The sequence below is a fragment of the Pinus tabuliformis genome, chromosome 8 (assembly GCF_031772625.1).
Source record: "Pinus tabuliformis cultivar Carrire ecotype Pingquan chromosome 8, CPIR1, whole genome shotgun sequence".
NCBI classification, from domain to species: Eukaryota; Viridiplantae; Streptophyta; class Pinopsida; order Pinales; family Pinaceae; genus Pinus; species Pinus tabuliformis.
In genome coordinates, this window is record NC_142294.1 from 1428493188 (window position 1) to 1428507230 (window position 14043).

Sequence of the window (14043 nt, forward strand, 5' to 3'; positions counted from 1 at the left end):
ATAAATTATTAAAACTACTCTTCATAATATATTTAGTAATACATGGAGGGAAACTATTAAGAATTATTAATTATCAAAAGTTGTGATACCTAAAATTAAATGAAATATATGTGCAGTATCAATGTTGCAAACTATTGACAACATTGTCTCATTTCTTCATCACCAACTAATTACTAACAGACAATTACATACACATATAGAAATATAGCACAACAAATCCAAACACAAACACACAAACCACTCAAAGCATCCAAACATAGATGTACAAACCTTTCAAGGTAAGCAACAAAAACAAAATTAAAGATGAGAATGATATAGTCATGTCAAGCAAAGAAAACATAATGTAAATTTCAAAGTGCCTAGATCCATCTAACTCTGGATCTATCATGCACCGAGAGGGATCAGGATCAAATCCCTCGAGGTGCGAACCTTTAATCAAATTCCACACTCCAAAAAGAAAGTTTGCACCTCAACGGATTTGATCCCCTCGACCCATGACACATCCGGAATTAAATGGATCTAGACTGGTTTAATATACAATTTATTTAGTTTCTAGTTTGATTTTGTTACAACCTAAGGATTCAGCTGGGGTTTACATCACTTGCGTTACCTTTCTCCTACCTTCTAGAAACTATCTTCCTCTTTTTTGTCCTTTTTCTTGTTCCTTCGCTATGGTGAAGGAGAGTTTTCGAATAGGTAGCCATATTCATGGCATCGTCTTTATTTGAAAGACACATGCTCGTAATGTAACGGATGACTCGTGATACTCCAGATCTATTGATTTTACGAGTGGCTGCGAGAGGTTCATGTGAATGCATATCCGGGCATATCCTACATGTCTCCTCCTTTTAGTGATTTATGAGATCTTGACAAACCAGAAATCTTGTGTTAGCAAGAATATGCAGACGCAAACTGGGGGCTCCCATATATTGTTCTTTCTATGGTAAGACTGCTCGCTCAGTCTAACGTGGGATGGAGGTTGGTTAAAGACGTGTTAAACTTCACGATTCTTTTTAATGATTTTTTCGCAGTCTCTTTTCCAAATATGTAGTAAACAAGTGGTATGGATTGCGTGAATCACCCGATTGCGGTTACACGATATCAACCAAAGCAAACCATTTGATTCCAACATGGCAGGTGGTAATATAGTTGATATTTTAAATTAAATATATTATTCTTTGATTTGAAACTCAAAAGGTTTGAATACTTTTCATATATCATCCGGATGATGTATTGAACCAGGAATATTCTTTTGACACCAAATCATGTCAAAGCATTTATTTGAAAATTAAAATTCCTTAGGATCAATTCGATTTATTTGAAAATTAAAATTCCTCAGGATCAATTCCATTATAGACCATTACTATTAATATCATGATAATAAAAAAAAATATTATAAAAAATATAAAATTATTTAATATTTCCATCGAAAAAACAAAAATTGCATATGAAGTTGTACTGCATAATTAGAGATTATTGCATTGTACGTGAAATAATTACGCCGTAAGGCGTTCCCTCTGAGAAAGATATCCCTAAAATGTGACGTGTGCGATCCTGAGCCATTGATTATGTGTTAGACGATTATGGTGTTTTCAGCCGTTGATTTAATATGTTTTATTTAGTTTAAAATGTCTTTTTCTCCACCGCGGCACACGAAACGTGTCTTTGTTTCTTCCCTGCATGACGGCCGCGTAGCGTTCTGCTTCTTACCAGAGCGGCCGTCTTGCGTAGCGTTTTGCTTCCTACCAGAACGACCGTTTCACTTAGCGTTCTGCTTCCCACCAGAACTTTATATAAGCACAGATTGTCTTTGTTTAGGCACAGATTTTCATCCGGAGGTAACCAGCTCCACACAAGGGTAACCAGCGCAGAACAGAGATGGTAATGATCTTCGCCCTCAGAGAGATTCGCAGCAGGCTTAGGGATTAAGGCTTTTTGTTTTTTTAGATTAGTTGAGCCATGTATTTATAACCATGAAATGGTGGTGGCTGGATTTGATCCCGCACCAAAGGATCATCATCATGAGGACCAGGCAGCTGAGATTTAATTCAAGGCAGCAGCAGCAGTTCCTGAGCCGTTTCAGAGTTCTCTACCGCTTTGGTATACTAGTCTTCTCTGAATTGCTTTTGCTGGCTTGTGCCATCGCTGGTGTATCGTCCTACGTTGGTCAGTGTTTTCACTAAGGGGTCACATTAATCTTCGCCCTCAGAGAGATGTGCAGCAAGCTTAGGGATTGGTTCAATAATTAAATGCCCCACCCAACCAATTTGTGTATTTATACTCGTCCATATCGTGTTTGAGAGACTTAGGCACGGACGATTAGACTGTCCCAAGGTGAAGCAGAAGCTGACATAGTGTGAGAGTCCATCAACCGCAAGAGAAAAGAGGTGAAAGTTTTATCATGGTGGGTATCAACAGCAAGAACAAGGTTGTCGTTTTGGTCGGAGCAGTTGCCATTTTTCTGGTATCTATGGAGATGATGGTGATGCAGGCAGAATCGGCCAGCATAAATTATGGAACAGTCACTTCGGATCTAATTCAGTGTGTTGGATATCTGATGTCCGGCCATGGGAATCCAACCCCTAGTTGTTGCAGAGGAGTGAAGAAGTTGGCAGGTCTGGCCACCACGACCCCTGCAAGGAGGGCAGTGTGCAGTTGCTTGAAGAGTGCGTATTCCCAATTCCCAAATGTTAAATCAACTGCTGTCTCTGGTCTCCTAGGCTCCTGCAGTGTTAATCTTCCCTTCAAAATTTCTCTGCAAACCAACTGCAACACGTACCTTCCCTTCCCTCCCTTCTTATGATTTTAATTTCCATGTACCGTTTATCTCTCTGACTGTGATTTTTCCATTCTGATTCTAATTTTGTTTTTCTTTTGTTTTCATTGGTTGCAGGATCAGTTGAAAGGCTTCTCGGTTATTGTTGCACTGCCGGATGCAAATATGCATATCTAGTACTACGTAGAATGTGGAGATAATTAGTGTAGTGTTATTATCTTCTCTATGTATGGTGATCACATTAATCTTCACCCTCAAAGAGATTTGCAGCAGGCTTAGGGATTAGGGCTTTTTGTTTTTTCAGATTAGTTGAGCCCTGTATTTATAACAATCAAGTGGTGGTAGCTAGATTTGATCGTGCACCAAAGGATCATCATCATGAAGACCAAGCAGCTGAGATTTAATTCAAGGAGTCAGCAGCAGTTCCTGAGCCGCTTCAGGGTTCTCTACTGCTTTGCTATACTAGTCTTCTCTGCATTGCTTCTACTAGCTTGTGCCATCGCTGGTGTATCGTCCTACGTTGGTTAGTTTTTTTCACCAAGGGGTCACAATGTCACATTAATCTTCGTCCTCAAAGAGATTTGTAGCAGGCTTATGGATTAGGGCTTTTTGTTTTTTCAGATTAGTTGGGCTGTGTATTTATAACAATCAAGTGGTGGTGGTTGGATTTGATCCCGCGCCAAAGGATCATCATCATGAGGACCAGGCAGCTGAGATTTAATTCAAGGTGGCGGCAGCAGTTCCTGAGCCGTTTCAGAGTTCTCTACTGCTTTTCTATACTAGTTTTCTCTGCATTGCTTTTGCTGGCTTGTGCCATCGCTGGTGTATCGTCCTATGTTGGTCAGTTTTTTCACCAATTCACTTGTCTTTACATAACAAGATAATCAATTGATCCAGAGTAAGCTTTGAATGTCTAGTAGACTGTATTTTGCAGGCATGGCACTTGCATTTCTCCTTTTCCCATTTGCATATATTGTCCCTCTATGACCTATTCATAATAACAGAATATCATATTTTTCTTTACGTCCACTAAAAACCATGGAGACCATGTAAGATTTATGAGACTAAGAATTCTCAAAACAGAATTGCATTTATAGTCTTGATGTATCTCGTTGCACGTCTAAATGTGGTAAATGCACACCATGCAAGCTTGTTCATGTGCCTATACCCCCAGGAACTCCTGTAAACCTTGCAGTCTGAAACAAAAAGGACTGGTGAACTTTTCAAAAGATATTAAGGTATAACCTAAATTAGTATTCTCTTCAACTCTTCTATCTACCACTACATTACTGTTTATTTATGATTTGATCCAATAAAATAATTTTTCATTTTTCATGAGTTACAGGAAAGAACATTAGATTTGAGTAGCAACGCCATGACAATGGAGCCTTGGATTACAGAATTGGTGGAAGGAGGTATCTGAGTAGGCTAGGCTCCTCCCCACCTCGTTGCACCTCTAAATGTGGAAAATGCACACCATGCAAGCCTGTTCATGTGCCTGTGCCCCCAGGAACTCCATTAACAGCTGAATACTACCCTGAGGCCTGGAGATGCAAATGTAGTAACAAATTATACATGCCCTAATCTTCAGCACCCAACTGATCTTCATGCACAAGCAGCTACAGTACATATCATTCATGATCACAGCAATATCTCTCTCTATATATATCTATATCGTTTATATACTCACTTGTAAGGTTTTTCAGGCCCTCAACAGCTCTCCATGATCTGGTACTAATAGCTTCTCTTGTAACGTGCTCGTCTCTTAGTTTTAATTATGAGTATAGTTCTTTTTGTCTGCGAATACAGAATTGCATTTATAGTCTTTGATGTACTCTATCTCAAAAAGAATGTCTCAACCTGCAATATGTCTCAACAACCTAGCATTTATATTGCTAGGACCTGTTGGCCTTGGTCAGAACCCAACAGACCTTTATTAGAACAATTTTTCTTGCAAAATTCCAATTGCATCTCACTATTCCCAATTGTGTTTTTCATCCATAGAACCTAATTACCATGATCAAATTCTTTGTAACGTTGATTAATGAATAGTTTTCTTTGCTCTGTGGCAATGGATCTCCCCATTTAATTCCCACTTCAATTTTTCATGTGAACCCGACTTTAATGTAGCAGAGGGACCCGACTTTATGAGGTACATGATTGAGTATCAAAATTTGAACAAAATAGGATACCTACACCATTAGCATTTAAACCCAAATTCATTTCCTGCCGACCCTTATTTCGAGTCATGGAAAGCTTCAATACATAGATTGTCATTGACAAAGATTCTGGTTGGGCAATTAAATGTCCCACCCAACGAATTTTTGTATTTATACTCGTCCATATCGTGTTTGAGAGACTTAGGAACGGACGATTATAATGTCCCAAGGTGAAGTAGAAGCTGAGATAGTGTGAGAGTCCATCATTCGCAAGAGAAGAGATGTATTGTTCCTCTGTGACCTATTCATAATAGCAGAATATCATATTTTTCTTTACGTCCACTGAAAACCATGGAGACCATGTAAGATTTATGAGACTAATAATTCTCAAAAAAAAATTGCATTTATAGTCTTGATGTATCTCGTTGCACATCTGAATGTGGAAAATGCACACCATGCAAGCCTGTTCATGCGCCTGTACCCTCAGGAACTCCTATAAAACTTGCAGTCTGAAACAAAAAGGACTGGTGAAATTTTCAAAAGATATTAAGGTATAACCTAACTACGTATTCTCTTCAAGAAATCTACCACTACATTACTGTTTATTTATGATTTGATCCAATAAAATAATTTTTCATTTTTCATGAGTTACAGGAAACAACATTAGATTTGAGCAGCAACGCCATGACAATGGAGCCTTGGATTACAAAATTGGAGGAAGGAGGTATCTGAGTGGGCCAGTCTCCTCCCCACCCCGTTGCACCTCTAAATGTGGAAAATTCACACCATGCAAGCCTGTTCATGTGCCTGTACCCCCAGGAACTCCTGTGACCCTTGCAGTCTGAAACAAAAAGGACTGGTGAACTTTTCAAAAGATATTAAGTATAACTTAATTTCATATTCTCTTCAACTCTTCTATCTACGACTACATTATTGTTTATTTATGATTTGATCCAATGACATAATTTTTCATTTTTCATGGGTTACAAGAAACAACAATAGATTTGCAGCAGCAATGCCATGAAAATGGAGCCTTGGATTACAGAATTGGAGGAAGGAGGTATCTGAGTGGGCTAGGCTCCTCCCCACCTCGTTGCACCTCTAAATGTGGAAAATGCACACCATGCAAGCCTGTTCACAGGCCTGTACCCCCAGGAACTCCTTTAACAGCTGAATACTACCTTGAGGCTTGGAGATGAAAATGTGGTAACAAATTATACAAGCCCTGATCTTCAGCACCCAACTGATCTTCATGCACATGCAGCTATAGTACATATCATTCATGATCACAGCAATATCTCTTTCTATATATATCTAAATCGTTTATATACTCACGTGTAGGGTTTTTCAGGCCCTCAATAGCTCTTGATGATCTGCTACTAACATCTTCTCTTGTAACGTGCCTGTGTCTTAATTTTAATCGTGTCTTAATTTTAATTATGAGTATAGAGCTTTTTGTCTGCGAATACAGAATTGCATTTATAGTCTTAATGTACTTTATCTCAAAAAGAATGTTTCAACCTGCAATATGTCTCAACAACCTAGCATTTATATTGCCAGGACCTGTTGGCCCTGGTCAGAACCCACCAGACCTTTATCAGAACAATTTTTCTTGCAAAATTCCCATTGCATCTCACTGTTCCCAATTGTGTTTTTCTTCCACAGAACCTAATTACCATGATCAAATGCTTTGTAACGCTGATTAATGAATAGTTTTCTCTGCTCTGTGGAAATGGATCTCCCCATTTAATTCCCACTTCAATTTTTCTAGTGAACCCAACTTTAATGTTGCAGAGGGACCTGATTATATAAGGTACATGATTGGGTATCGACATTTGAACAAAATAGGATACCTACACCATTAGCATTTAAACCCAAATTGATTTCCTTCCGACCATTATTTCGAGTCATGGAAAACTTAAATACATAGATTGTCATTGACAGAGGTTCTGGCTCGGCAATTAAATGCCCCATCCAACCAATTTGTGTATTTATACTCGTCCATATCGTGTTTGAGAGACTTAGGCACGGACGATTATAATGTCCCAAGGTGAAGCAGAAGCTAAGATAGTGTGAGAGTCCATCAGTCGCAAGAGAAGAGAGGTGAAAGTTTTATCATGGCGGGTATCAGTAGCAAGAACAAGGCTGTCGTGTTGGTTGGAGTAGTTGCCATTTTTCTGGTATCTATGGAGATGATGGTGATGCAAGTAGAATCTGCCGACATAAATTGTGGAATAGTCACTTTGGATCTGAGTCAGTGTGTTGGATATCTGACATCCGGCCAGGGGAAACCAACCCCTGGTTGCTGCAGAGGAGTGAAGAAGTTGGTAGGTCTGGCCACCACCACCCCTGCAAGGAGGGCAGTGTGCAGTTGTCTGAAGAGTGCGTATTTCCAATTCCCAAATGTTAAATCAACTGCTGTCTCTGGTCTCCCGAGCTCCTATAATGTTAATCTTCCCTTCAAAATTTCTCTGCAGACCAACTACAACACGTACCTTCCCTTCACTCCCTTCTTATGATTTTAATTTCCATGTAACGTTTATCTCTCTGACTGTGATTTTTCCATTCTGATTCTAATTTTGTTTTGCTTTTGTTTTCACTGGTTGCAGGATCAGTTGACAGGCTTCTCCGTTATTGTTGCACTGCCAGATGCAAATATGCATATCTAGTACTACGTAGAATGTGGAGTTAATTAGTGTAGTGTTATTATCTTCTCTATGTATGGTGATCACTTTTGTTGTGATCATGACAGGAATAATGTTATCAAATATGATGAGATTTAAATGAAATGTATACGGACTTATATCGTTGCGTTTATATGGAAATAATGGTTCATAATGTGTTTTTTTCTTCTTCATTTTAATTCTACTTTGTATCATTTTCTTTACTTTGTATCATTTATTTATATTTTGATGCTATATGTTTCATTTATTTATTCCTTTCACATTTGAAACAGAAATGATCGAAAGCCTATGCATCTGGAAAGTCCTTGTAGATAAATCCTATTTTCAGGGAAACCAACTCCTGGTTGCTGTGGAGGAGTGAAGAAGTTGGCAGGTCTAGCCACCACTACCCCTACATGCAGTTGCCTGGAGAGTGCGTATTCACTCTGGTAACAGCTGAATACTACCCTGAGGCTTGGAGATGCAAATGTGGTAACAAATTATACATGCCTTGATCTTCAGCACATGCAGCTACAGTACATATCATTCATGATCGCAACAGTATCTCTCTCAATATATATCTAAATCATTTATATACTCACTTGTAGGGTTTTTTAGGCCCTAATCAGCTCTCCATGATCTGGTACTAACAGCTTCTCTTGTAACGTGCTCGTGTATTAATTTTAATTATGAGTATAGTTCTTTTTGTCTGCGAATACAAAATTGCATCTATAGTCTTGATGTACTTTATCTCAAAAGGAATGTCTCAACCTACAATATGTCTCAACAACCTAGCATTTATATTGCCAGGACCTGTTGGCCCTGGTCAGAACCCACCAGACCTTTATCAGAACAATTTTTCTTACAAAACGCCCATTGCATCTTACTATTCCCAAATGTGTTTTTCATCCATAGAACCTAATTACCATGATCAAATGCTTTGTAACACTGATTAATGAATAGTTTTCTCTGCTCTGTGGCAATGGATCTCCCCATTTAATTCCCACTTCAATTTTTCATGTGAACCCGACTTTAATGTTGCAGAGGGACCCGACTTTATAAGGTACATGATTGAGTATCGACATTTGAACAAAATAGCATACCTACACCATTAGCATTTAAACCTAAATTCATTTCCTACTGACCATTATTTCGAGTCATGGAAAAACTTCAATACATAGATTGTCATTGACAGAGGTTCTGGTTCGGCAATTAAATGCCCCACCCAACCAATTTGTGTATTTATACTCGTCCATATCGTGTTTGAGAGACTTAGGCACGAACGATTAGACTGTCCCAAGGTGAAGCAGAAGCTGAGATAGTGTGAGAGTCCATCAGTCGCAAGAGAAGAGAGGTGAAAGTTTTATCATGGAGGGAATCAGCAGCAAGAAAAAGGCTGTCATGTTGGTCGGAGCAGTTGCCATTTTTCTAGTATCTATGGAGATGATGGTGATGCAGGTAGAAGCTACCAGCAGAAGTTGTGGAACAGTCACTTCGGATCTGAGTCAGTGTATTGGATATCTGATGTCCGGCCAGGGGAAACCAACCCCTGGTTGCTGCGGAGGAGTGAAGAAGTTGGCAGGTCTGGCCACCACCACCCCTGCAAGGAGGGAAGTGTGTAGTTGCCTGAAGAGTGCGTATTCCCAATTCCCAAATGTTAAATCAACTACTGTCTCTGGTCTCCCGGGCTCCTACGGTGTTAATCTTCCCTTCAAAATTTCTCTGCAGACCAACTGCAACACGTACCTTCCCTTCCCTCCCTTGTTATGATTTTAATTTCCATATACCGTTTATCTCTCTGACTGTGATTTTTCCATTCTGATCCTAATTTTGTTTTGCTTTTGTTTTCATTGGTTGCAGGATCAGTTGAAAGGTTTCTCGGTTATTGTTGCACTGCCGAATACGAATATGCATATCTAGTACTACGTAGAATGTGGAGTTAATTAGTGTAGTGTTATTATCTTCTCTATGTGTGGTGATCACTTTCATTGTGATCATGATAGGAATAATGTCATCAAATATGATGAGATTTAAATAAAATGTATACGGACTTATACCGTTGCGTTCATATGGAAATAATGGTTCATAATGTGTTTTTTATCTTCTTTTTAATTCTACTTTGTATCATTTATTTATATTTTGATGCTATATGTTTCATTTATTTATTCCTTTCACATTCCAAACAGAAATGGGCGAAAGCCTACCCATCTGGAAAGTCGTTGTGGATAAATCCTATTTTCAGGGATATAGAGATCTATTTTCAAGACTTTGTCCACACTCTAGCTCAGTTCTTAGAAGAGATGGGTGAATGGAATTTGGGTTAACTGAGCAATTCCAGTTTAAAACATTGATGATGAGGTTGGAGTCACTGAATCGCTGAATAGAACCCAAATTTTAGGGAAATGCAAATTCAAAGCAAAGAAAATAATTCATTAGCGGCCCATGATTATTTTTGCAAGAACCCTTGTATAAGAAGCACTTGCTAATGCCTTTGCCCACTTAAAAGAGGCCTCATGGCTTTGGATTGTTCTTGTCCATTTAAGGTCTTATAAAGGTCTTATAAAATTCATATAGTCCAATCTGAGAGGAGTGAGTAGTATTATTATCAAGTTTTTATCTAACCAAATGCCCCCACATGGACAAGGACAGATGAGCTCTTCCAGGCTTTAGAGAACATAGAAAAACAGATCATGGAATCATGCTTTAATAGTCAGTGCACATTAGATTAGACAATTAGGTAAGTCCAAATAGCATTCTAGTTCTTATTATGTTATAAATGTCCTAGCTTTTACGCATGTTTATTATTCCCTACGTTAGTGTTCCTTGGCCTTGATTTATAGTATATTGGAAAAGGTTATGAGATATTTTACAATCTTAAGCCCAATGCATGCCTTCTCATATAACAATCACATTATCCAAAATAAATCAGTTTGTCAGATAAATTTTGTATCTTTTGGGTGAATTATGTTAGAGTAGGTAGAATCTGCCATGCATAGCTTCTCTTCAAATCTTCTACATGTAACCTTAAATAACAATGCTCGAGATACTATCTATATCAATGAAATATGATCACATGATGTGTCACCATTGGCATACCACCCAACAACACTGCATTATGCAAATTGCTAGCAATAATAACTATGCTCAAAACACTGTCTATATCAATGAAATATGATCACATGATGTGTCACCATTGGCATACCACCCAACAACACTGCATTATGCAAATTGCTAGCAATACTATACTCAATGTAACCCCTATTTGACATTTTTTGTAAAATTATGGCCGATATGAAGAAATGAATCCAGGTAGAAATTCAATCTGTCCTATGAAAATGTCACTAACTATCCAGGTATGTTTTTGCTATGTATGCACCCTAGAATACACTGAATAGAAACAGATACACATCAAATATTGTACTAATCCCCTCTGCTTTTGCATTTGCCCATTTTTCTCTATCAAAAATATGCTTGTCACAAAAGGCAGGTAATTGCTTATGCTTGCAGCCACACTATTTTGTATGAGACCATTTTCAGTTAGCGTTACAACAAAGTCCATTCGAGAAACAATGGAAACAATTTGCATCTCTCACAACAAGTCCTTTCCCGGTGATCATTGGAATGAGCTTTGTGGCATTGTGGCAACGCCCTCAAATGTGAAGGTTCTTGGTAATCTGGATAGCTCATCTAGGCATTTGTTGATGATAAAAAATAAACACCAGTAAGGAAAGAAAATGGCATAAAATTTGGACTTCTTTCTTCTATGCTATTTTTTCTTATGTCATTTACATAAAACTTTGACTTCTTTCTTCTATGTTATTGTTTCTTATATCATTGCCTTAAGGCGTTTCCTTTGCAACATGTGGTGCAAATGCTAGTATATACTCAGCTCACAGTTAACTAATGAAAGCAAAGGCATAGTCGAAATTTAAGTAGGGCCGTCTTAAACAAACATGCGTAACAAAAAGAGACAAAAACCGTGGATTCACGGTGCGTGAGCCATCCAAGTCTCCATGGGGCTGTGACAAGAACTCTCCAATTCATTTGACAAAACTTAATTGAAATGTATGCTCAAGAAAAACAGAAAATCACATACCAAAAAAAAAATAATTCAGATTATTCATCAATACAAATGGTGGAAATATCCAAAAAAATGCACACACGTTGCAAAATTTCTAATACGTAGATTTCAAGAAATTCAGATTGCCTCCTTTCCTTCAGGCCGCTTATGATCTGAAGGTAGACTTATTGGTCTGTCGCTAATTATTGGTAACTTCGCACAGAACTGCGTCAAGGTTACACAGACTACTATGGCTCCCTAAATTATTAGTCAGAATCAGTATGAGGCCCAGACATTTCTAATAAGGTTTCTCTCCGATGTAGTTTCCCGGTGGAAAGTAATTGCACGTCATGAAAATCTGACCGTTGTAGCAAACAACCCTTGCACAGCCCAGGCTTCTGGAGTTCTTCCACACTATCTGCGTGTAGTGGCCACACATCTCATCTCCGATGCACGAATTAGTTGTATAGTCGTAGTACTTTTTCTCGCTCACCCAGGCAAAAACTGCATCGTAGGGCTGCCAATTCTTTCCACTTCCCCAGAATATGTTCTCCCCGTACGGACCGTACGAATGCCTCAGTGCACAGTCACTGCGCCTCTGCTCTGCCCACCACCGTGCATAACCAGCGACATTCTCATCCCATACCAGTGGTTCCTCTCCGAGCTGAGCCTTGCCTGGTTCTGAGGAACCAAAAACTGTTGGGCTAAACTGCTTTCGTATGCAGTTGTTTTGTTAAAACTGAAAACCTTGCGTGGTGGTGGAGGGTGCGGTTCTGCCGGCGGCCATGATGCATCCACAACAAAAGGAAGCAGCAGCAAGCAAAGCAGACTCATGCAGATGACAATATTTAAAGAGACTCTTATCATCGTTATGTGCATCGTTCAGTCAATCTGCTGTCCCAATTCGAATGAAATGCACTGAAATTCTCAAGGTACGCAGGTGCAGTTATAATACTACTAGAATCCTTGGAGATCGAGAATGTTGGTGGTGTCCGACAAGTGAGCGGACCCATAAAACTTCCATCCATGTTCGAACGTGGGTAACAGTCCAAACGATCCCTGAATCTTTGTAGGTACTCTGTATTGAACCTTATCGGTAGATAATTAAATCAGGATGTACAAATCGAAAACCAATAGCTCAAACCCAACGTGCATGACGTCCTTGCACGACGAGGTTTGTTTGTCCCCACTGACCTTTGATTCGACGTTGAGCCTACCTTCCACATATAAATCAGAATATAAGTCAATCACGAAATCGCTCGGCATCTATTGAGAATAAAGTATCTTCCAAGCAACCTTACACAAGTATAAAAATAATTTAATATATCGAAGTAATTTAGATTCCTCCTTATACTTCTGATCCGAAAGCTACATTAACTTCCCAAAACGAAAAGTAATTACTTAAAATTGCATGTTTTTCTAAGAATGGTAGTTACTAAAGAATATAGTAATATGTACAAGTTTTGAAATAACGTCAGTATATTATATTTCGCTCTATTCTAAATATTGTTATTCCAAAATGTACAATCAGATTTATAAAATTATGATATGTTTTTACAACAATATACATATCCATATAAGCATGAGATGTAGGTTGATTAGGGCTCTTCATCGGTTCATAAGTTGAAATCTCATTGGGATGAGTTGAGGATGAGAATCAATTTTTGGGGAATTAAACTTTCCTATAGAGCATTCAAGTTCAAATTTTATTGGAATTGGTTGAGGATGAGAGTCATCTTTTGGGGAATTAAACTATCCCATGGAGTATCTAAGCTTCACTCAGCATCACACAATTGTGATGATAACATTCCACTAATATATAAATGGTTGTTCCATCCAATGTTGCTTTGGCAAATAAAAATTCATGTCATTATACATGAAATGTAAAATTATAATTATAACTATATATGTGTGTATATGTGGACAAGGGGAAATAATCTTTTATTATTATGTTTTATTTAAACTAGAATATACATATTACAACAAAACTATAAATTTTACAATAATACTAAATTTTGGTAGGGAAACCTAACTAACATGAATGTATTAAAGATAAGTCTTTAAGGCTTCTTGATACAATCAATAAGAATTAAAAAGAAAAAAAATCATCAATAAATTAACCTCATTTATAAGCTTAGCACATCAGATGCCAAATTAAAATTATATGTGTGTGTGGGGAGATAATTTTGTTTCATTACATTATAAAAAATTAAAGTGGGGCAAGGATGGATAAATATCTATGGTCTTTCTCCACAACGGCAAGTAGGGTTCAACCCTAGCTGGTTGCTTTCATTCTTCCCCCCTCTCAGGTCAACCTCCCTCTTCATTGGTGGCACCCCTTCTTTCTGCAAGATAAATTCTTCCATTTACTTCTAGTTTTGTGCT

General features: G+C 38.2%; 1 protein-coding gene and 3 pseudogenes across 1 annotated transcript; 3 read left to right on the forward strand and 1 right to left on the reverse strand.

Moving 5' to 3' along the window:
• Positions 1–2401: 2401 nt before the first annotated feature.
• LOC149241015 (non-specific lipid-transfer protein A pseudogene) lies at positions 2402–2953 on the forward strand (annotated as a pseudogene).
• Positions 2954–7052: 4099 nt separating this feature from the next.
• LOC149241016 (non-specific lipid-transfer protein A pseudogene) lies at positions 7053–7604 on the forward strand (annotated as a pseudogene).
• A 1362-nt stretch (positions 7605–8966) lies between these two features.
• LOC149241017 (non-specific lipid-transfer protein 4-like) lies at positions 8967–9547 on the forward strand. The gene is made up of 2 exons (XM_089367414.1): positions 8967–9340; positions 9459–9547. The coding sequence occupies exons 1-2, from the start codon at positions 8967–8969 to the stop codon at positions 9466–9468; spliced, it is 384 nt and encodes a 127-aa protein (XP_089223540.1). The 3' UTR covers positions 9469–9547.
• A 2409-nt stretch (positions 9548–11956) lies between these two features.
• Positions 11957–12525, reverse strand: LOC149241018 (pathogenesis-related protein PR-1 pseudogene; annotated as a pseudogene).
• Positions 12526–14043: the final 1518 nt, after the last annotated feature.